The 22,116-nt window shown below is 44.9% G+C and overlaps 5 protein-coding genes across 5 annotated transcripts; 3 read left to right on the top strand and 2 right to left on the bottom strand.

Annotated features, from left to right (window-relative positions):
- Positions 1-8,017: 8,017 nt before the first annotated feature.
- GGTG_00982 (glycerol uptake protein 1) lies at positions 8,018-10,594 on the top strand. Its single transcript, XM_009218737.1, has 5 exons — positions 8,018-8,460; positions 8,547-8,614; positions 8,674-9,243; positions 9,325-10,183; positions 10,303-10,594. Exons 1-5 carry the CDS (start codon positions 8,217-8,219, stop codon positions 10,407-10,409), a joined length of 1,848 nt encoding a protein of 615 aa, XP_009217001.1. The 5' UTR covers positions 8,018-8,216; the 3' UTR covers positions 10,410-10,594.
- GGTG_00981 (hypothetical protein) lies at positions 10,341-12,014 on the bottom strand. The gene is made up of 3 exons (XM_009218736.1): positions 11,495-12,014; positions 11,295-11,404; positions 10,341-11,229 (listed from the first exon to the last, which is right to left on the bottom strand). Exons 1-3 carry the CDS (start codon positions 11,603-11,605, stop codon positions 10,626-10,628), a joined length of 825 nt encoding a protein of 274 aa, XP_009217000.1. The 5' UTR covers positions 11,606-12,014; the 3' UTR covers positions 10,341-10,625.
- A 3,026-nt stretch (positions 12,015-15,040) lies between these two features.
- Positions 15,041-18,509, top strand: GGTG_00980 (hypothetical protein). The gene is made up of 2 exons (XM_009218735.1): positions 15,041-16,597; positions 16,729-18,509. Exons 1-2 carry the CDS (start codon positions 15,677-15,679, stop codon positions 18,088-18,090), a joined length of 2,283 nt encoding a protein of 760 aa, XP_009216999.1. The 5' UTR covers positions 15,041-15,676; the 3' UTR covers positions 18,091-18,509.
- Positions 18,510-18,604: 95 nt separating this feature from the next.
- Positions 18,605-20,346, top strand: GGTG_00979 (hypothetical protein). The gene is made up of 2 exons (XM_009218734.1): positions 18,605-19,288; positions 19,480-20,346. The coding sequence occupies exons 1-2, from the start codon at positions 18,943-18,945 to the stop codon at positions 20,208-20,210; spliced, it is 1,077 nt and encodes a 358-aa protein (XP_009216998.1). The 5' UTR covers positions 18,605-18,942; the 3' UTR covers positions 20,211-20,346.
- On the bottom strand, positions 20,061-21,158 carry GGTG_00978 (hypothetical protein). The gene is made up of 2 exons (XM_009218733.1): positions 20,553-21,158; positions 20,061-20,446 (listed from the first exon to the last, which is right to left on the bottom strand). Exons 1-2 carry the CDS (start codon positions 21,098-21,100, stop codon positions 20,347-20,349), a joined length of 648 nt encoding a protein of 215 aa, XP_009216997.1. The 5' UTR covers positions 21,101-21,158; the 3' UTR covers positions 20,061-20,346.
- Positions 21,159-22,116: the final 958 nt, after the last annotated feature.

Here is a 22,116-nt window from a genome sequence, read left to right as displayed (position 1 = left end):
GTATATATATATATATATATATATATATATATATATATATATATTAAATACGCCTTAAAACCATATAAATAAAGTTCGAAAAATGTTACGGCGCTTAAAAAAGCAAGCTTAAATTTAAATTTATTTAAACGCGTTTTTACGGTAATAAACGGAAAATATTTAAATTATATCGTAAAAGCAAAAATAAGGATTTAAACAAACCTTAAAAAAATGTAAGCAATAAAAAATTAAAAAGCGCTGCGGACATTAAAAAGCTTGCAAAAGTTTTTAAAATTCGCTAATTTTTACCGCAATTTTATTAACCAATATTTGGTGAAAGCGGCGCTATTAATAATATTAACAAAAAAAAGCACCATTTTATTAAACGCCAAAGGTTAACGCGGCATTTAAAGCAATAAAATTAGCTTTTTTGCAAGCTTTAATGCTAGCATAATAAAAATTAAATTTGGAAACGCGCGTAAAAACGAATTATTTCGGAAAAGCATTCGGGGGTTATTTATTCCAATAAGGAAAAAATAAGTTATAGCGCCCGGTAGCTTTTTATTTAATTAAACTAGCAAAAGCGCAAAAAAATTACATTATTTATTATAAAAAGCTATTGGTAATTATAACATGCTTTAAATCGTAAAAAATAAAATTACGAAACGTGCAAAACCCGTTTTTTATCTTTATAAATTATAAAGCCTTAAACCATTTTTTAAAATTTTAAATAGTTATTAAAAAACAAGCAAAATGGGCAAAAACGCTATCCCAGTTTAAATATAATTTGCAATCCAAGCTAAAAAGGCACGCAACCATTTCAAACGCATTATCCAAACGGAATTAAAACAAATCGAATTTGTTTTAAAAAGTTACATTTTTTAACCCGGTATTATTATATACGGGGTTAACAATTATAAAAAATTAAAAAAAACCTTAAAAAGGCCCGGATAAAAACGCAAACAAATTTGGAAAAGGATTTACGGAAAATATAAAATTAAAAAAAGCAATAAACAAATAACTCTTTAACGGGAAATTAATTATTTAAAAGTTAAAAACTAATAATATTATAAAATATAGCAATTAAAACCGATAAAATACATTATTACAAACGCCGGGTAATAAAAAAAACGCAAACCGGTTTTTTTTAAACGCTAAAACGAAAGCACAAATTGCGAATTGCTTTTTATTAATAAGCGGGGCATTTTAATTTAAAAAGCATTTTTAATTCCCATATTAAAAATTATTTATTACGGTTATATTATAAAAAATTTACGCATCGTTAATAATAAAATACGCAAGCAAAAATAACATTTATAAAATTTTGCAATAAAAATATTATAGGAATAAAATAGCTAAAAATACGGCCCGGTGTGTACGGAATTGCAATATATGCCGCAAATTACACCCATTGCAATGGTATGAATAAAGCTTATTGCAGCTTTTGCTAATGCCAAACCGATTTTGGAAATAAATATTAATAAATTTTATAATTAACTTTCCGGTTTAAAAAAAAGGCATTAATATATTTAATGGTAATTATTAACAGGTTATTTAAATACGTGCAATTAAAATTTATAACGTTTATAACATTTAAAGCATGCGCGTTACGCTTTAAAAAATGTTAGTAACGGTTTCGGGGCTTTTTCGAAAAAATTATTAGCAATTGCAAATTGGATTGGGTAAAAAGCTTTTAAATAAAGCTATATCGCTTGGTAAGCATAAAATAATTGCTATCCATTTTTTTTACTTACAAATAAATAGCGATACAAAAAAAAAATTAAAAAATACAGCATTACATGCGTTATATAATTACGTTTGCTTAAAAAATTAACCAAAACATATAGCAATATGCTAATTAATAATAAATAATAAAAATTTATTCGTAGCGGGCTATAAATTAAATAAATTATTATTAAAATATAACGTTAACACGGTCCCGAAAAAAAAAGCCAAAAAAAGTAACCTTAAAAAGCGGAAAAGCAAAAAAAACCAAGTTTATAACACATTTAAAAAAAAGCGTAAGCTTAACAAAAGCAGCAATAACGTTTATGCAATAACGATAAAAATTTAACGCAAACAAGCTCCGCAAACCAATAAAACGGTACAAAATTAAAAATAAAATGTAGCTATTTTTAAAAAATATTAAATAAACAAACCTAGCAAAAAGTTAAATTAAATTACCAATAAGTACAAAATGGTACCGGTTTTTTTTTGCTTATAATTATACTAAACGTGCTAAAAAAAGCATATACTTTGCATTTTATATCGAGTTAGTAAAGCAAGCGGTTGCTAACCCGCTTTTTTACAGGTAAAAACAAATATAAACCAAAACCGGTGCTGGTTTTAGCCAAAAAGAAAACGGAAAAGTATACCAAAAATAAGCAATAAATTCTTTTTATGCGCTAAAAATAATAAAAGCAAAGCTAAAAGAAGCGGCCCGAAGCGTTAAATACCGGTTAAATAAATTGGTTATAATACCGTTACGTAAAGGCCTTTAAAAAAGCTATTAAATATAAAAGCATTAGCTAAATTTAAAGCGCAATAAAGCAACGCTAAAATGAATAACGGCCCGAAAGCACTATACGTACGCGTAATACGCAAAAAGAAATTAACAAAAAAAAAAGGCACGCTAGCCCACAAAAATTTAATTAATTATTTAAAAAAAAGGGGCACGTTAGCCCGCAATAAAAAATTTAAAAAATAAATAAACCGGAACCAAAAAATATTTTATTAACCATTTTAAAAATTATTATTAATAAAAGTTAAATTATTAATTAAAAACCCAAAAACAAGCGGGAAAGCAGTACGGAATTGCTTAACTAAAGTTAAAACGGCAACGGCACGGCGCAAAATTTAGCTTTAAAAATGCAAGCATCCAAAATATTGCCGGATTAAAAGCGGTAACAATAAAAAGTATAAAAAAAGCAATTAAAGCATTTGCAATTTATTGCTGCATTTACTGCATAAACGAGTTAAAAAAGTTTTAGCGCCGAAACGTTTTATTGTAGCGGAATTAAGCACGTTATTGCGGTATTAATTAGCTTTCGTTGCAATAAATAAAAACAAAAAGGAATATACTTTTATAATTATAAGGATATGCTTAAAAGCACCCATTTAATTGGTTGTACCGGCCGCACAACCACCCCGCAAGCGGGTTAAAAGTATAATGCTTAAAATAAAAGCGCTGCCAAAAAAAGCAGCGGCAAAATCGCTACCCGCGGCAAAGGCGGGACCGAAAAAAAACGGCGCGTTTTTTGTTAACGCGGTTTTTCCAATTACGATTGCCAATATCGGTGCAACTCGTAAAAAGCTTGGGTAAAAACCGCGTTTTTGCGGCCAATGCTAAAACCCAAAATGTTAATTTAAATAAAATGCATAGCGGTAACGATTTGATTGCCGTTAGTTATTGCGAAAGTAAATGCTTTATTAACGCGTTAAAACCGCGAATTAGCAATATAAAAAGCGTTAAAACGTTTGCAAATGCTTTTATTTTTGCAATAAAAATTGCATAATATAACCGTAATAAACGAAATATAATTCCGAATACCGAAAACTTTGCATATTTAATAATAACGGTTAGCAAAATACAAATATTTAAATCGATTTTAACGCGATTTACGTTAATGCAGCAAATACAAAAAATTTAAATAAAACGAAAAACCGCGGCGTTTTTATCGTTAAAATTGCTTTTAACCTCGAAATTATTTGCAAAACGCCAGGTTTTTTTTTAAAAAAAAAGAAATTTCCAAATCCCCAAAAAAAAGGGTTAAAAAGATTTCGCAGCGGTAAATATAATAAAATTAAGGATTAAAAAAAAGCAATAAAAAATTGCAAAAAGAAATGTTAGCACCGGAATAAAAAGGAATGGGTAATTAACAAATTACAATTAAAATGCGAAACGGAAAAAAATTGGGAAAAAAAACAACGAAAACCATCCCGGTAACGTAAAATTCCTATGCAAAATACGAAAAAGCAAGCACAAAAAACGAAAACGGCAACGGGTTAAAAAAGGAATAACAAGCGCGCGGTACCTTTAAAAAAACCGAATTAATAATAAAAAAAACATAAGGAAAAAAGCCATAACGGGTTACGAAAAGGTTCGGAAAATACTTAATACGAGCCCGAAAAAAACTACAATTAGCATATAGAAAATAAAGCTATTACAACCCGTTCAGCGGAAAAAAGGGAAAAAAGAAAAAAAAAGCTATGTTATAAATCCATGCTAAACACGGATTACGTAACCCAAAGGGTGCCTTTTTGGGCCAGGGTTTATGTATATAAAAACCACCCCGACTTTTCCAAAAACAAAAACCCAACCTTTTCCTTTTTCCTTTTTATTTTGTAAAATAACAGTACTTTAGTATTTGCCAAGCATTACTTAATGGTTTAACTTATTACAAAAAAAGTATTAAAAAATTAATTTTTAAAAAAAGGGATAACGCTTACTTTTTACGCCTTAATATTAAAACAAAAAGGCCAAGCAATAAATTAAACAAAAAAAGTTCGAACCTTTCCGGGTTAAGCAAATTATTTTTCCAATTAATTATACATTCCAATTACTTTTAATTATGCAAATTTACTTAATTTTTTACGTTTTTTTGCTAAAATTAGCTTTAATTAAACCAAAAAGCACCGAATTAATAAAAATTAACCTTAACCAAAAGTAAAAGGTTAAAGCTATTTTAAACGAAAAAATGCATTACCGCAAATAGCAATATTTCGTTAAATAAAAAAGTCAAAAAAAAAATAATATATAAAAATATGCAACAAATTTTGGGAATTGCCAAAAAGCTTTGCAAAAATATTACTTAAAAAAAAGTTAACAATAATTTTAAAGCTTGTAAAACGCTTTAAATTTGTAAAATTTTAGCGGGCAAAAAAAGGAAAATCCCAATAACTTATTTAAAGGATAAATTAGCAAATAAGCAAAAAAATTATATATAATTAAAACTTTAAATTACTTTTTGGATTTTAATTATATATAAGTTGTACCGGGAATTAAATTTAAAACTTTCCGCTTTAAAAGCAAACGCGTTACCATTGCGCGATACAACCAAAAGAAATTGTTAAGGAAATTACAATTTACCCGGGTAAAAAAAAGCAAACAAGTTAGGGTTAAAATTAACTTTTAACTTTGCTTAACTAAAAAATAAAGGGAAAAAAATCGGGTTAAAACAAAAAAAAGGGCTAGCTGCTAAAGAAACAGCTTGCGCGGCTTTTTTTTGCTTAACTTAATCCAATTTTTTTACGTTATTTAAATTTTAACAAAGCATACAAATGTACCGCTTTCGTTAATAAAGAATTTGCTTTTTAAAAAATTTACGTTTGTTTTTTAAATAACAAAATTTAATAAATACAAATTTTATTTTGTTCCGAAATTTGGAAAATTAAAAAGTAATATAAAGCAATTAAGCCCGAATTGGCTTTAATACGTTACAATTAACGCGGTTTAAACGAACGCATTCCAACCAGCAAAAAAAATTAATAAGCAAAGCCCGGCAAAAAGAAGATTTACGAAATTTGCAATTGGAATAAAAAAGCATTTTTATACCCGATGCAAAAAAAAAATCGAAAATATCGCAATAACAAACGGTAAAAACCCGCAAAACGGGGAAATTCCGTTTTTAAATTTGCCCGAACATTTTATTAAAAAAAAGGAACGGTAAAATAATAAGGAAAAATAATCCTTACAATTAATAAAAAAAACAATACGTAGCTAACGGGCTTTAGCTATTAAAAAAGGATTTAATGTTATAATTAACAAATATAACTAATAAAAAAGCAAGCGGGCAAAGGCTAACAACCCGGGATAAAAGGTTACCTTGTACCGTTACGTAACAAAAAGGTAATACGTTTAATATTAAAAGAATTAACAATATTACCAATACTTGCGATAGTTAAAAAATCGCAAATATTAACTTTTAAGCAAAGAAAATGCTTAGCCCAAAAACAGGGTATAAAAAGGAAGGATTTCTTACTGTTTTAAGTAGTTTTTAATTAAGGCTTCAGCATTAATTAATTTAAATTAACTTTTAAGTAACCTTTGGAGCAAGCATTTAAACCGCACCCAAATTACTTTGTAAATCCCTTTAATTGTTAAGTTACGTGCTACTGCTTAGTATTCCTTTAGTGCTTTACTTTAAAAGCAAAGGCTTAACTGTAACACCGTTACAAAAACGAGCGCGTTACTAGTGCGCTACACAATTAAAAAAAATTGTTAAAAAATTATATTTTACCCGATTAAAAAAAAGCAAATAAGTTAAAATTAAAATTAACTTTTAAAATTGCCCAATTAAAAAACGAAAAAAAATCGGCTAAAGCAAAAAAAAAAGCTAGTTACCGCTACGGCAATAGCTTGCGCAACTTTTTCCCGTTTTACCCGTTCCAGCTTTTTTACATTATCGATACCCCAATAAAAAGCGCGAAAAAAGGTTTCCCGTTACAATTTTTTTTATTACCGCAAACGCTTAATGCGTGCGTTAGCTATATAACGCGCTTTTTCCGCCTTTTTTAGCTTACGCTTAGCTTTAGCATATTAAAGGGTTACGTAATAAAATTAAGCAAAAAAAAAACGCTTCAAAACGTTGCAACGAACCCGGTTTGCGCAAATGCAAAAAATATAGCGAAAAAAAATCGCTAAACGAAATTAAATAAAATAAACGATTTTTAAATTTGCAGAAAAAATAAAAAAGCATAATATTTTTAAAAAACAAAATAAATTAAAGCAAAGTATTTTAACGGAATATCGAAAAATAACCGGACAATTTTGGGTTTTAAACCCGTTCGAACATTTTGTTAAAATAAAAAAAGGACGGTTAAATAACAATAAAAAAGTACTTACAATTAATAAAAAAACGGGAAAAATAATAATACGTAACCAAAAGGGCTTAATTATTAAAAAAGGAATTTAAGGTTACGATTAACAATTATAGCCCCAAAAAAAGCTAAAAGAAGTAACGGCACCAATTAGCTAAAAAGGCTACCCCGCTCCAAGTTACGTAACTTTAAAGTAATACGTATAATACGGAACCGTATTATACGCATTACTACAACCACCGGTAATACGGCCGCAACAAGCACTTATTAATAAAGGGTTGGTAAGGTCGGAAAAGGTATAAAAAGGAAAGGTTTTTTATTGTTTAAGTAATTTTTAATAAATGCACTAGCATTAATTAATTTAAATTAGCTTTTAAATAACATTTAAAGTAAGCATTTAAACCCTACTTAAAATACCTTGTAAATCCCCTTAATTATTAAGTTACGTGCTACTGTTTAGTATTCCTTTAGTACCTTACCTTAAAGCAGAGGCTTAATTGTAACACAAAGTATCGATTTATTACAGTAAAAAGCTAAAAATGCCAATTTATTATAAAATGGGCAATAAGCTTATTTACATATTTGAAATTTTAGTAATTAATTTTATTATTATGGAATTTGCGATTAAAATTTAATGCATATTTGTTTTTATGTTTTTAGTAACTTATAGCGGCTTATAGCGGGTGCTTTAGCGGGGTAATATTTTAACTTTTTAATATAATAATTTTAACATGTAATAACTTAACCAGCATTACGTATTTTAAAAATTAAAATTGTAAAAAGCGATGCTTTTATTTAAAATAATACATTTACAATTTATTGGATTTCTTTTTCATTTTATTTCAATTTTTATTGCCGAGTTAAAGTGGCGTGTTTTGGTGGGGGTATGCGGGGGTGTCTGCACACTTTTGCTGCATAACTGTATGCGGCTCGCAACAACAACGAATGTACTTAAACAAAACTTCCTAACAATAATGTGCCTTGCAATGTTAGTGCACCGGGATTTTTTCCTATAATTATTGCTTTTTTACTTACAAATTGTTAAGGAAAAGGTATTTTTACACGTTGCAGCCGCAAAAAGGTACAATCCTAGTACTCGCGCTTTTGGCAAGTTTGGGAGCCGGTTAAAAGTAGAAGATGTAATCCGGTTTCTGTTGTTTACTTTCTGCGTGCATAATCCGAGTTCCGTGGAGTGCGCCACCTTATGGCGATTAGTTGTGGCTGGAACAAATTCGTCGCCAAGACGATATCCACCAACGGGCTTGCAGCTGATGACATCGCGGAGGGCAAACATGAGCCACCTTGTTGGCCCACCACTGCGTACTCTCAGCATTCCCTGACCTCGGAAGGGTTGCTTTAATTGCCCACGAATTGGCCCGCCTACCACGGCGCGAACATTACGCATCGCCCAAGACGCGATGGGAACTCTGAACTTCCTTTCGAGCGTTTATCGCCTGGAAAATCTCGACACGCGCTTTGTCACATCATCAACCACCCCGTACAAGGTGCACGCTGACGGAGCTGCACCGCGAAAGGGACGCGACGGTGCCGAGACCCGCGCCCAGCCGTCAAGATGGAATACACTGGAGTTCTACGGCTACTACCTATTTCTCTTCTTCCTGATACCGTATATGTTTTGGGTCGCATATGATGTTTCGAGGCGTGTGTAGTTCTTCCCCCCCCCCCCCCTTCCCCTCCTAGCTCTGGATCTTGCGAGGAACACCAGGACTGACCGAGTACGGCGACAGCTTCTGACCCGAGGTATTCCAAATATGCGCACCTGCTGGTCCCCGGTTGGATACCCGGGCGGATGGTGGTGAGCGCCATCCCTACCAGTCCCTCTCGTGTCTGGAATCGGACTCACAAAGCTCGCAGGATGCCTCGGATCCCCAATATCATACCTTTAGAGCCAATCTACCGGCCATGACGGCACTGCTGGTTCTCCATCCGCTCTCTCGGCGCGCATGGAACGCCATGTTCCCGCTGCCTTCAAACACAAAGTCGCTGTCGGAAATGGCAGATGAGAGATTGAGACAGCGGGTTTCTTTCGACTTTGCGTTTGCCCTCGTATTCCTTGTGATTCTCCATGGGTTCTCCGCGGCAAAAGTCCTCCTGATTCTTTACGCCAACTATAACATCGCTATGCGCACGCCTAAAAACCTCCTCCCAGCGACCACGTGGGCCTTCAACATTTGCACACTCTTCGCCAACGAGCTCTGCCAAGGCTACAAGTTCAAAAGGATGGCGCTCCTTGTCGCCGGGTCCTCCACCGCTGCGGGGAATGGTAGCGGGCCGTTGCTTGTCAGCTGTGGAGAGTGGCTTGACAGCTGGGGCGGCATCATGTCTCGCTGGGAGATATTGTTCAACATCACAGTGCTGCGTCTGATCAGCTTCAACCTGGACTTCTATTGGAGTCTGGATCAGAGGAGTCTGAGCCCAGTCGAGGTTAGGAAGACCCGTCGTCTCGTAACCGGCCACTCTATTGAGACCATGTGAATGTCCCCTGAAGCTAACACCCCAAAGAAGAAACAGCTTGATGTGGCCAACCTGTCGGAGAAGGAGCGTGTATCCACGCCCTCGCAGCCGTCGGACTTTTCGTTCCGAAACTACGTCGCGTATGCCGTTTACGCACCCTTGTATCTTGCCGGACCTATCCTCACGTTCAACGACTATATATCTCAGCAGCGGTATCGGGGCGTTGGTATCGAGACGTCGCGCACAGTCCGCTATGGTATACGGTTCTTGCTGGCACTTCTAGCCATGGAAGTGGTGCTCCACTTTGACTATGTCGGCGCCATCAGTCAGGCGAGCCCCGTCTGGGCCAGCTACACGGTGGCACAGCTAAGTCTGCTATCGTACTTCAACCTCCACCTGATTTGGTTGAAGCTGCTCCTCGCCTGGCGTTTCTTCAGGCTCTGGGCACTCCTCGACGGCGTCGATCCGCCCGAGAACATCGTCCGCTGTGTTAGCAATAACTACAGCACCTTGTCCTTCTGGCGCGCCTGGCACCGCTCATACAACCGCTGGTTGGTACGCTACATGTTTGTCCCATTGGGCGGCGCCGACTTCCGGTCGAGGAAAGGAGCCGCACGGTCCATACTCAACTACATCGTCATCTTCACTTTCGTGGCTCTTTGGCATGACATCCAGCTCAGACTCTTGATCTGGGGCTGGCTGATTGTCCTCTTCTTTATCCCCGAGGTGGTTGCTGGCTATTTGTTTCCCCGTCGGAAGTGGGAGAATCACCCAATCGCATATCGCATGCTCTCCTGCAGCGGTGCAGTCCTCAACGTCCTCATGATGATTTCGGCGAATCTGGTCGGTTTCGCGGTCGGTCTTGATGGTTTGGAGGCTATAATCCACGGCATTGTCCACGACTTTTCTGGCAAGTGTCTCTATCACCCCCTTGCAAGTCCTCTATTGTCTTGTGCGCCAGAACATTATTTTGCTTCGCCACCCCATACTAACCTGTCCGTAATGCCGGGACGCTAACCTCACCTGTAGGCTTCGTATTCCTCGCCGGCGCATGCCTCTCTTTCTTTGTTGGCATCCAGGTCATGTTCGAAATCAGGGAGTCAGAACTCAGGCGTGGCATCTCTTTGAGATGCTGATAGTCCCGTTGTGATTATTGCTGTGGTAATTACGTGTACCAAGGTACGTTCTAACGGTACCCGAAGGTTCACTGTCAAGGGAAATTCGAATAGTAGAGCTCATGAATAGAACCCGACATCGGGAAAGTACAAGAACAAGCAGGAGGGTAGGAAAAAAAGGAACCTCGCATCTAAACGGATACATACAGATAGATGCCACGGCGAGTGAATATAAGCCTAATGTTGGTGACTTTGCTCGATCTTTGTGGCACTTTCTGGATCGCTCGTTCCGGTAACCCCATCACGAGCTGAGAATTTCCCGCTCATGCCGAACTTGGTCTCGGATGCCCATGTCCGGACCCATATAAGGCCACGCACCAGCAGGAAGAAAACAACACAGCTGACAGCGATTCCGCATACATAACCTGCCAGACGGCCAGATCCCTTGGACGGGTCTAGGAAGGGGTATACGTAGAAGCCGCGGGTTGCGCGCGTCAGATACGCAAGAGCCAGGTACAGGCACAGAACGACCAGCAGCCACAAAATGTGGATCCACGGTGGGAGAGCGGTGCGTGGGAAGATGACCTCAAAGAGGGCAAAGCCGGCGTTCATGGCATGACGGCTGACATTGGACCACCAAGAAAAGGTATTATCGAAAGGCCGGGTGAAGAGGATACCCCAGTAGACGACCGTCACGATGAGGGGGAAGACGCAGATTGTGGTGTAGAACAAGCTATGCAGAGCCTGAAGCGGCCTTGGGAATACGTCGAGGAGAGGCCGACCCGACTTGGCGTAGGTGGCTGTGTGGATTGCAGAGACGAGGAAATAGAAGGCAAGGCCCCTGGGAGAAGGTCAGCGCGTGGGGCTCAGAAGCCACCTTGGAGCCTAATGAGGAGATGCACTGACCAGTAGGTGATGACGGTAAAGTAGGAAAACTCTCGCGACGCAGACTCGCAGCTTTCATGGCCACAGAGCCAGCCAAGGGAGAAGAAGGACGTGACGAACGCGTACAGGCCCTGTGCAACGTAGAAGAGCAGGCTGCTATTAGCGACGGCGATGGACATCGAAGGGCCGTCCCTAGCCAAAGGCAGAGAAATTAGACTTACCAACAGTGCTCTCAGACCAAACAAAACCCAAGGCGAGAACAGCCACGACGTCACAAACCGATGCGACGGGTCGAAGGGCTCGGAGCCGAGAGAGAACACCTTCGGCGCCATACTAGACTCACAAGGCCAGAACAGTGAGCAAGAGTGTGAAAACAGTACACAGGCAAAGCCGCGTTTGTGGCTGGGGGTGGGCGGGAAGGCGCCTTAATAGGTGCCCTCGCGAGCCGGCAAGGAAGCTAGGACAGGCCTCTATATTTTTGACGTTACTGCGCGGCTACCGACGACGGGGCGCGGTATGACATTGAAGAGAAGCGAGTCGTCAATGGAGCCGCGTGCACAGCCTCCCCGGTCGTCATTCGAGATTATTGGCCATTGTTATTAGGCAGTGGCGGGTTCGCCTCCTGGGGCCCAGCGCGATGTTTGGGGCTTGGCGAAAGGGGTGGATCTGTCCCACTCCAGAATGCTCGCGCTTGTCCCCTTGGCGGGACTCTCACTTTGCGACAACAAGGCCCGAGGTCCATGGTCGGCATGCGCACTCGTGTGGTACTGGTGGGCAGGTGTACCATCTGTAGGGGTAGAGAACGTTAACGTCGGCCATCGACCGGGGTCATTATGGGTACAGTGCCCGCATAGTGTATTACGGTGCTTTCAACTTTTTTTTTTTTCACGCTTTTCCTTCATTTACCCAATTCTTTTCCGCAAATTACTAACGAAGCTGAACCTGCCCAAAGCACGCAAAAAAAATAAAAATATTGAAAATTTAAGCTAATAAACCAAATTAACCGTTGTATTTGCTTTCCCAGCTAGCTAGCGCGTTTAATTCCAATACTGCCTACATCCTTTGCATTTTGGGTATTTTGCGGAAAGGAAAAAGGAAAAGGACGCTAAAGCGCAAGAAAAAAAAAGGTGAAAGCATTGTAGTACACTATGTAAGCACCGTACCCCGTAATAACCCCCGGTTAGTGAGCCGGCTTTAACGTTCTGTACCCTTACAGATGGTAGGTGCGTAGCACCAGAGGCTCTGCAACTCTTGATTGAAATGTGGTGTACGGATTACTGGGCTTTGTTGTTACAGCAAAGTTTGTCCCGGGTTAGCTGCCCGGTTTTGGATGACTGTGGATGGATGGATCATCCTGGAAGATATTTCCATCAATATTGGTGTTGAAATTGACAAGTCATATCTGCAGGCCGAACGTTGAGATCGTTTTGGTAGCCGTGGGTCGATTTTTTGCAATCCCCATACAAAATAATATTGCGGAAAATCGCGCGCGGCACCGCAACCCTTTAAGGGGGAAAACCCTCAAGATTAACGTTGGTGGGTATATAAGGAGAGGCACTGAGTTGGCACCCTTTCACTGGAATAGCACCTATTTCTAACAACCAACGTGGGCCTGTCAGCACTATATTATAGTGCTTGACAAGCCTGACCCTTGTGAACGTGACTTTATAATCCACTGTAATCGTGCTGCAAAGCCCCAACTTGGACCCTGTAATCTAACAATTGGCTATGCGCCCACGCCGACTAAAAAATTAGCAATACACCAAATTGATTCCCCACCAAAAGCCGCCCACCACCACATTTAATTTACAGTCATTTTGCCCTTTGCATTAATGATTCTTTGCAAGCACGTTATTTATCCCGTCCACCCACGCATTGATCCGCGCTTGCGAAAGGTTATCCCAACCCTCTTTTGCAAGGCTTTTCAATAAAGTATCGTCCCAAACAGCCTGTTTTTTTTACAGCTGCTTTGGGGCTTGCTAAGCGAATTTAATAGGAAGGATATTAAAAAATGCGGGCGATTAAAGTAATGTTGGAAATTGTTTTTTTCCTTCCAAATTTTAACGATATTGCTTTTTCCTTTGCTTGTGCCATGCCTTAAATCGTTATCTTCTTTTAGGACAAAGTCTTGGCCTTTACGTAACTAAGAACTTATTATAAGCTCCAGGATTACGTCCTTATAAGTACGGAGGGTTATTTTCCCGTTATGAATCCTGGTATCGTACCAAACCAAAGGACTTTTAAAGTTATATCCAACAGCAACCCAAACGTGCACCTGCTTAACATTTTTTTTAAAAGGGCTGCTTTTTTCTTGCACGCAATTTGGGCAATCCCTTTCCAAAAGCCGTCGAATAATATAAGCGCGTCCTTTCGAGCCCCAATTAAAGTAAATTTCGGTGGAAAAACGGACGTAACGCTAATTTTAAGGCATAAGATACTTTTTAAGCATTACTTTCGCGTATTTTTTTCGTTGTTCAGCAAAGCGTAAAGGAACGTAAACTTTTTAGCAAGCTAAGCATTTTCGAAAACTGGCTTTTCGCATCGTTGTTCGAATCGTTTTAACGGAAGCTTAAGTATTAAAGCCAGCAATTGCTAAAAAAGCGGCTTAATTAAAGCTCCAGCCGTTCCAACCGTTATTAATAATTGCTTGTTCCATATTTTAAATATCGGTATTGGAAAATAATCGTTTGCGACCGCGTAATTTTTGGTGGTTGGAATGGAACGTTCGGGGGTCGAGGTTTCCATCTTCGCAAAGAATCTTCCAGCCGCATGCGTGCGATACGCCCGCCCATCGAAAAATATCGAATTTGAAATGAAGGATATTATAATCCTGCAAATAATCGCTAATACCTGTACGCGGGTTTTTTTTAGGTGTAAAATGGTGGTGGCCAGGCATTGTTTTGTTGTTTTGTTAATTGAAGGGATTGACTTTTGGTAAGGAATCAATTTGGTGTATTGCTAATTTTTTGGTCGGCGTGGCGCCCTACCTACCTACCTGCATTCATACACACATGCAGCACCACAGCACACAGGTCCTCTGCCGCAGCACCCTCACTGCAGCAACGGCGATCATGTCTTCTCGCGGAACAAGGTGCAGCAGATCGGCAAGTCCGGGCCCTAGTTGGAAGCCGAGAGCTGTTGCTCAGATGGTCAAGCTTCTGCTCTCCCTCAGCGCGACTTCTCGTTGTGCTCGAGCATGGTAGTCGAAAGGAACCTGATGCCTGCATTTAGCCGCTAAGACTGAGTGGTAGGTGGTAGGTGGGGGATGGTCTAGGCCGGGCTGGCCGGGCAGAGTGCACAAGAGTCCGCCAGCTGCTCTTGTTGGAGTGCTGCAGAGGCACAGAGACCGACCATGTGGGGTGTCATTCCTTTATTGCGACGCACGATGCGTGCAACATAGCACAACGATGCACATGCCTGCATAGGCCCCCGTCCACATGGGTCGGTCGCCTGGGCGCTAGGTGACCCAAACTGCGAAGACACGTCTCTGATGGCCCGAGTGGGAGCCTGTCCGTCCAGGGTTGGACTGAGACTCGGGCGTTGGGCCGTTCGCAACCAGAGCAATTTCGACTCGCAGCAAATATTCCTCGCCCCCTCACTCGCGCCCAGGGGCTTCCGATGGTGCCCCCCCTTAACATAGCACATGCTGCTAGTCTCAGGCACCAACTGCACGACTGACGACTGGCACGAACGAGTACCGCCCTAGACGTGATTAGGCCATCGGTAGCCCTGACAGATCATAGTCGAGGCTGACCGTTGTTGTTGTTGCTGTTGTTGTTGTTGTTGTTGTTGTTTTGTCTGTTGTTGTTGGTCGGTTCCTCGACTATGTGATAGCCGTGACCCAGCCACGACCGAGACAGCAACCCGGATCGGACAGGCGCTCAGCCTGTAACGCGCACCAACACGCGACCCTGTCGTTCCAAGTGCCCCCAGGAGGTCCAAGGTCCTGCCAGCACGCCATTTTCTCTGCAGCAACCTGTCTTGACACCTGCTGGATCCGAGGACGGACCCGTCACACTCGCAGACCGTCGCCGTGTCGGGAAAGGGCGACACCAGAGGCCGACGCCGCGCATACGCAGCATTCCCACCCCTTTTCTCGACACTCCAAGCATCACCCAAGCCGTCTTGCCACACCACGGCTGGAAACAGCACCACAAAAACTCGACCGGCTACCCCGAAGTTCGGCTTGTCGTGCCTGATTCGCAGCTAGTCATGCATCAGTTAGCGACTTGACCTCGATCCGCTGTGAAGGCTTGCTGCCCCATTGACTCGATTCCCGACGGCCACCGCTCCCGGCGCTTCCATCTCGCCCCCTTTCCGCGACGCCAGCTCCCGCTACCGTCCTGACTGGCGTGATTCGCTCGAGGCGTGTGCCATCTGCACCGTAGATCTCCGGCGTCGCCATGGCCACCGCCCGTGCCTACCCCTCGATGCGGGCGGAGGATGCGGGAGATGTCTGGTCGGCGCCAGGCCACAGCCATTCACAGAGCGAGTGTGAGTCTCCCGGCCTAGATGCGGAAGACATGTATGCGCGGCCCAAAGACGTACCCGAGCACCCTATCCCAGCCATGCAACAGGCGTTTGCCGAGTCCTACATCGAGGCCACGACAGGCACCGCCCCGGAGAAGCCAAAACTGCGAACCAGGGATGCCAAAGGCCGACGAGAGGAGCTGCTGGACCAGGACGAGGCCGCCGAACCGCCCAGTGCTCTATGGCGCTACCGCCCTGGCCAGAAGTGCCATGAGCTGCGAAAGCTGATGGCCCAGGTCTCGTTTGGTGTTTATCTCCTCCTTAATGGCCTGGCCAACAGCAATGCACAAGTTGTTTCGATACTGCAGGGCCATATAGACGAGATCGACGAGTTTCTCGAGATGGTCATGGAGGATATCGACCTGGCCTCGGCCGACCTGACGGAGCGAATCGACTTCTTGAAGCTGCCGATGGACAACATGACTGTATTCACCACCATGCTGGAGGACCGCGCGTTCCGGCTACAGATCGTCGAAGGCAACGCCAAGATCGAGCACATCCTGTCGCGGACCACCACCGCCCTCGTCCAGTCCGCCCAAGACGTCAGCGAAGGTCTGAAGTCGACCAAGCAATTCACCGCATACCTCGAGTCCGAGGAAAACGGCCACTGGCGGGCCGAACGTGGGGACGTGATCGACATATTTGATGCCATGAGAGGCAACACGGAGGGCTGGCTGAATGCATTCATGGACTTGCAGTCCAAGAGCAACGCCCTCAACGCTTTGATAGTTAAACTTGACAACATGGTTGCCCTGATAGATCGGACTGCAGGCAAGGTCAGCCGACGCACCAGAGTAAGCTTTACCCCGGACCGGTGGTGCACAGCACATGCACGACTGGGCTGAAGTGATAATGGCGCTGTTCTCTTTGTTCCTGGCTCCGTCGCGAACACACACTAACCAACCAATACCTTGCTCGGCAACAGTTCAGCATCCAGCCGTTCACAACCCCTGACCAACAAAGTCGACCGTCTTCTCAGAGCTCCGGCGAGTGTCCCTCTTCACCACCGTCGCAGACACCACCGGCGAGTGTCCCGGCGGCGCCTCCCCGCCTGTCGCTAAGATTCAGCCGGACGCCTGAGGATCGGACTTCGGACCGGACCTACTTTGATTTGCCTGTCAGGAGCAGCTTCTTTCCCATCAACATGAAGGCCCCCGAAGAAGCACCCCGGGCTTCTATGGGCCTGACTTTGAAACCGGTGGCTTACACACCACCTGACGCGCACGTCGACTCCGATTCCGATTCCGAAACCAGCCAGGACACGGCCCAACCAACAGGGATAATCGTGCGCAACGAGAGCCCAGTCCGCCCGGATTCGCCCACCAACGATGGCGCATTATTCTTACTTCAGCCCCGGACGTACACGCCAGTGCCACCTGCACCCCTCCCCTCACCACGTGTGATAGGAAATGCGGCTTCCAGCAACGGCGCTGCGATATTGACCCCGGATATCCCACCACGGGACCGCCGACCTTCACCATCCCCGCGCCGACCCGACATTCAGCCTAGGGGAGATTCAGGTTCCCATATTCCTTCAAATGTGCGCGCGGAGGCCAAGCTCGTCCAAGTTGGATCCCCCCGCCTTCAGATTGGGCTGGATACGTCACTAGCATCCCGACATATGCCTTCGTCTTCTCCAAGGAGTGCGCCAGTGTCATCGGGTGATGATGGGCTGCGCCGACCTGGAAGGACATCTCTCCGACAACGAGTATCCCTCAAGACCAACCCTCCGGAATCCATACATGTGCCGCCGCCCGACGCACCCGAGCTTCAACGGCCCGTGTTTGCGTCCCCAAGGACGTTCCAGGCTTATGAAACATTCGTTGGGCCAGATTCCGCTTACGGTTCAGACAATGAGCGAACCGCAGTCAACTCGATGGCGGACCCGGCACCTGTCGACTTCTCGCCGCCCGTGTTCCCAGGCATCCTACCGTCACCGCATTCAGACCAGCAGTACTTCCGCCCCGTCCAAGCCAGCCCACACTCGCCGCTGCAGCAGCGGCCACACACTTCCGGCACATCAGCCCCTCGCTATCTCCATCACCAGCGCAACGCCCCTTCGGCCATGGGGATGAGCATGTTAAGCAGCGTCTCCACGCTCAACCACGATGCATCAGAAGGCCGGACGGTGAAGAAAAAACGAAGTGCGTTCGGCTGGCTCAAGAAGGCCTTCTCTTTGGATGAAGAGGAGCGCATGGCCTTTGAGCAGCGCAAGAACGAGCAAAGCAAAAACCTTTATTATGACAACCGAAGTCCTAAGTACCTTGACGGCAAACGGATCAGGTGATCCTGTTCCTTAGCTCATTCCCGCATTCACCCAACCGCACCCAACCCTGATACCCTCAACAGCGCACCATCTACCCTGAGCATGTTTTTATTCCCATGCGGTGTATTTTTACTAGTTCCACGCCCATTGGCATGGATAATTTGGATTTATGCGAATTTTGGGTAAACAAATAACCCTCGTTGCTGAGGCAGACTGGACGACCGCAACAAAGCATGTTTCTGGTATATGCCCCACGATTTTGTACATTTAAGAATCTTAGCCAAATATCCTGTCTTTTCTGATTGTCGTTTTGGTAATCCTTCCAGCCAATATGACGCTGGGCTTGCCTTCTCTTGCTGCGCTTTTGTGCAGACTGTATATGAATATCATGCTACGACAGCCTCTTGTCCGCGCTTTGGGTTTGCGCCTGTTTATTCGGCCCGTTTTGTGAAAGAATTGGTGTAAGTCTAGGTACCTTTGATACAAGCGGCTGGTGTGGGGCTGAGGAAAACCAGTTTCTAACCTCAGGCAGCAAGTTTTCCCGAACCGCCAACCTGGGGACTGCGGATTTGCCTTGCGCATGCACGCCCCATTCCGGCAGGCCCCCAATCGAATATAGTTTTGCCTGCATACCAGCCGTCTGACTTCTGCAGCCTGGTTCTGACCCGATCACGTCCAGGCCGAGACACGAGCAGCGACGAGGCTGTGCTGCTCACTGAACCAGAACCCTTGGAGCCCGTTGATCTTGACGTCTCCTCCGACCGGGAAGAAATCGGTCGCCCCGCGCAGCTGCAGCTGTCGGCACTCCACGTTGATAAAATCCACCCTAGATTCTCCCGCGAAATCGGGTCATCACCGCTGGCTGGCTGAACCATGCTGCCCTCATCAGCCCGGCGCGTAGCCTCGGCCGCGCCGCCCTCGGTGTTCGCGGGCGCTGTTGCCGTCGGCTTGTGCCTGCGCCCGACGGCCTCCGCCACCAGCACGACCTCGTCCGTGGGTCCTCGGGCCACCCGTCACCAGAGGAGATACTCGTCATCGAACCCCTCAAGTCCCGATAATGACCCCGAAAACATGTCGGCCAACCGCTCTCTGCCGGCGCAGTCTACCAAGTCCTCGTCTTCTTCAGAGAAGCGAAAGAGGCGCTCCAAGGAGTCGGCCGGTCGTTCTGCACTTGCGGCCCTCCCGTCGGTTCCAAGCACGCAAAATTTGCCTAGAGAATGTAAGCCGCCGCCCGCATCGAACCCCCACCATACCCTGCCTCGTTTTCTCGGTTGCGAATCCTCTTGTGTGTCCCCCTGGGAGAGTTCCCGTCTATACCCCTGTCCTCGCCCATCACTTCAACCTATGCTAGATAGTTTGTCGATCTTGCCAGCCATAGAAGAACTTGTCAACGCGTGCTAACTGTCATAGCCTTGGCTCTCTCGGCCTTCTTCTCTCTCCACCGACCCATCTCGATCACCCATAGCCTTCCCAGAGCCGTAAGCGACGATGCGTTCGCCTCCATCTTCGCCCGTCGCGGGCGCTCTGAGAAGATGAACGATGTGATATCGGCCCTTTCACAGAGTGTCCAAGAACTGGAGCAACCAATGGGGGGCCTCAACCTGGGGGGCCAGGAAGGCTACCCGGAAAGTGGCGAAGGCATGCCAAAGATCAGCCTGAAGAACCCAGATGGGAGTGACTCGGGCGTCTACGTGCAACTTAATGCCATGTCAGGCGACTTTCTGCCCTTCTGCCCCCCACCGATCCCGGAGCCAAAGTCCGAGGTTACGGGTGTGGCAGAGGGAACCCCGACGCAAGTCGCTTCTCGGGAGACGACTGATCCCGCCGATCAGCATGGATCGGAACCTCGTCGTCGCGTCTACAAAGCCATGCTCACGATCGAGGAAACCGTCGAGTCAACCGGAGAGGTCAAATATATGGCACACAGCTCGGAGCTTCATGAGGAGTCGACCGAGCCCCGACGCTCGTTTCTCGAGCGACTGGCTCGCCGACAGATCATGTTCCAAGAGAGCCAGAAACGCAACGGGACGATTTTGGCCATCAGTGTCAAGAGGCAGCGGAAGCTCAAGATGAAGAAGAAGAAGTACAAGAAGCTGTTGAAGAGGACACGCAACGAGAGACGCAAACTTGACAGGCTCTAGACATCTGGAACTCGTCTCTTTCTGCGCACTGGATTGTACATAATACCATATTTCATGTCTTTCTTCGTTTCGCCCCTGTTCCCCCTCCTCTGACCCAGAGTCCCTGTAACCTTGATAGATATACCCTCGTTGAGGCCTACTCGAAGAGCACGAGATTGAATCTCTTGTCTGTGATTTTACAGCAACGCGCTCGACACCAGCTGCTACGATCTTCCAAGGACTCCTTCGAGAAGCCACTGTCCAACACGGCAGCCGTTCAGTTTTGGAGCTGCACCGTAGTTTGGTTGGATCGCCAGGAATGTTCTTTCCCATATGGCAGAAACACTCGTAGAGGAGACTCACAATTTCGCCATTTGTGGCTGTGGAAATGACTTCCTTGACCCGAATACCATCTGGCTGAATCTGCCGGATTTGTTGGCGTGGCATTCGTTCAGCGATATTCGATTACATTCCAAACCCCTCTTGCCAGACCGCCTTACCGTTCTTTTGCCATCAGCGTTTTCCTCCCACCATATGAGCGTGTCCTGGCCGATGGACTTAATCTTCTGCTCCTTAGCCCAGTCCTGGGCCGCCACTGGCACAATGTAACGTTCCACAAAGCGCTGGATGTTGCCTTGTGCCCGATCGCGGCCACCGGCTCCCTCGTAAGCGTTGGAGCCAAACTCGGAGTAGTCGGCAGCATCCTCCCATGGCTTCTGAGGGAGCGCCTCGAGCGCAGAATTCAGGGGCGATAGGACGACGGAGGCCTGTCGTGGGTCATTCGCGCGACGGCTCGTTGACTCAACATTTCTGACTAGAGACCCAAATCCGTTGACGCGTTTGTCGCCCAGAACATCGGAAAGCAGCACACCCGCTCCCACCAGGCTTCGTTTGTTGGACCCTTGGGACATGTTTCTGTTCTGTAATGGGGGTAGCTGGACATACAGACCCCTCAAGGTCTGCGATTTACTTCATCTCCATCGGACATGTAGGTACAGTCCTTTGCCAGTGCCCAACACGAGGGGCATCCACATATTCCAAGCGCCAATGACGTAACTGACATGCGTCCATGGCTGCGTTGGCGTCACCCCATTCGTGACTGACATTCGTAACTGACGTGCTGATGAGCAGCGGCGCCTGGAAGTGAAGTCTACACACGTGAGAACATAGCGGGAGATGGGTGAAGGGTACGGGACATCATGGACTAGAGCGGTCACATGGCGCAACTACCGTCTGTCGGGTGAGCCCCTACCTTGAGCCTGAGGCCAAATACGTCAGGGTCCGTAGCTACCTATGCGGCCATCGAATTTGCATGTGACGCCCAGCTTCAAATAAGATCTCCTACCTCTCCACACTCCAGCTAGCCATTACCTTCGAAACGGCAAACGCGATGTTCGCCCCTCAAGTAGCTCCGGTTTGTCTTTTCTTTGGCTTCTTCAGCCTCGTGGCGGGTTATGTCTGGCCTCGTTACGAAATATCTTTCTCTCGTCCCAGCACACCTTTCCCTCTAGACAATTTGGAGTCTCGAGGCGCTGTGCTTTCTTTCACGAATGCGATAACAATCGTCCTCGTGAGCCAGGGCTTCGTAGGTAGTCCATCGCTGGTACGCCAACAGAAAGCTAGATCTTCACCAGATGCCTACCTGTTGTTGGCGATGTGAGCACTCCTTGGAAGGGCTTTCATCTAGCCCCCGCTCTGCGTTGCCTTTCACCACATAAAGCACTACAATTGGGTGGGACGCCGCTGCTACTTCCCAGCCTCGGCATTCTGACCGCTCTGGGGTGGGTGGACCCACCACCAACCTCGCGTCGGCGCGTGTCGGCGGAAGTGCGATGGAATGCTCTCTTGGGACGTAGCTGATTGTAACTGCCTCTATCGTGAATGGATGCCTCAAATCCAAGCTGTAGCGCGTTGGTTCTGCCCGTTC

Source organism: Gaeumannomyces tritici (assembly GCF_000145635.1).
Source record: "Gaeumannomyces tritici R3-111a-1 unplaced genomic scaffold supercont2.1, whole genome shotgun sequence".
NCBI classification, from domain to species: domain Eukaryota; kingdom Fungi; phylum Ascomycota; class Sordariomycetes; order Magnaporthales; family Magnaporthaceae; genus Gaeumannomyces; species Gaeumannomyces tritici.
This window is presented reverse-complemented; position numbering and strand designations above follow the sequence as displayed.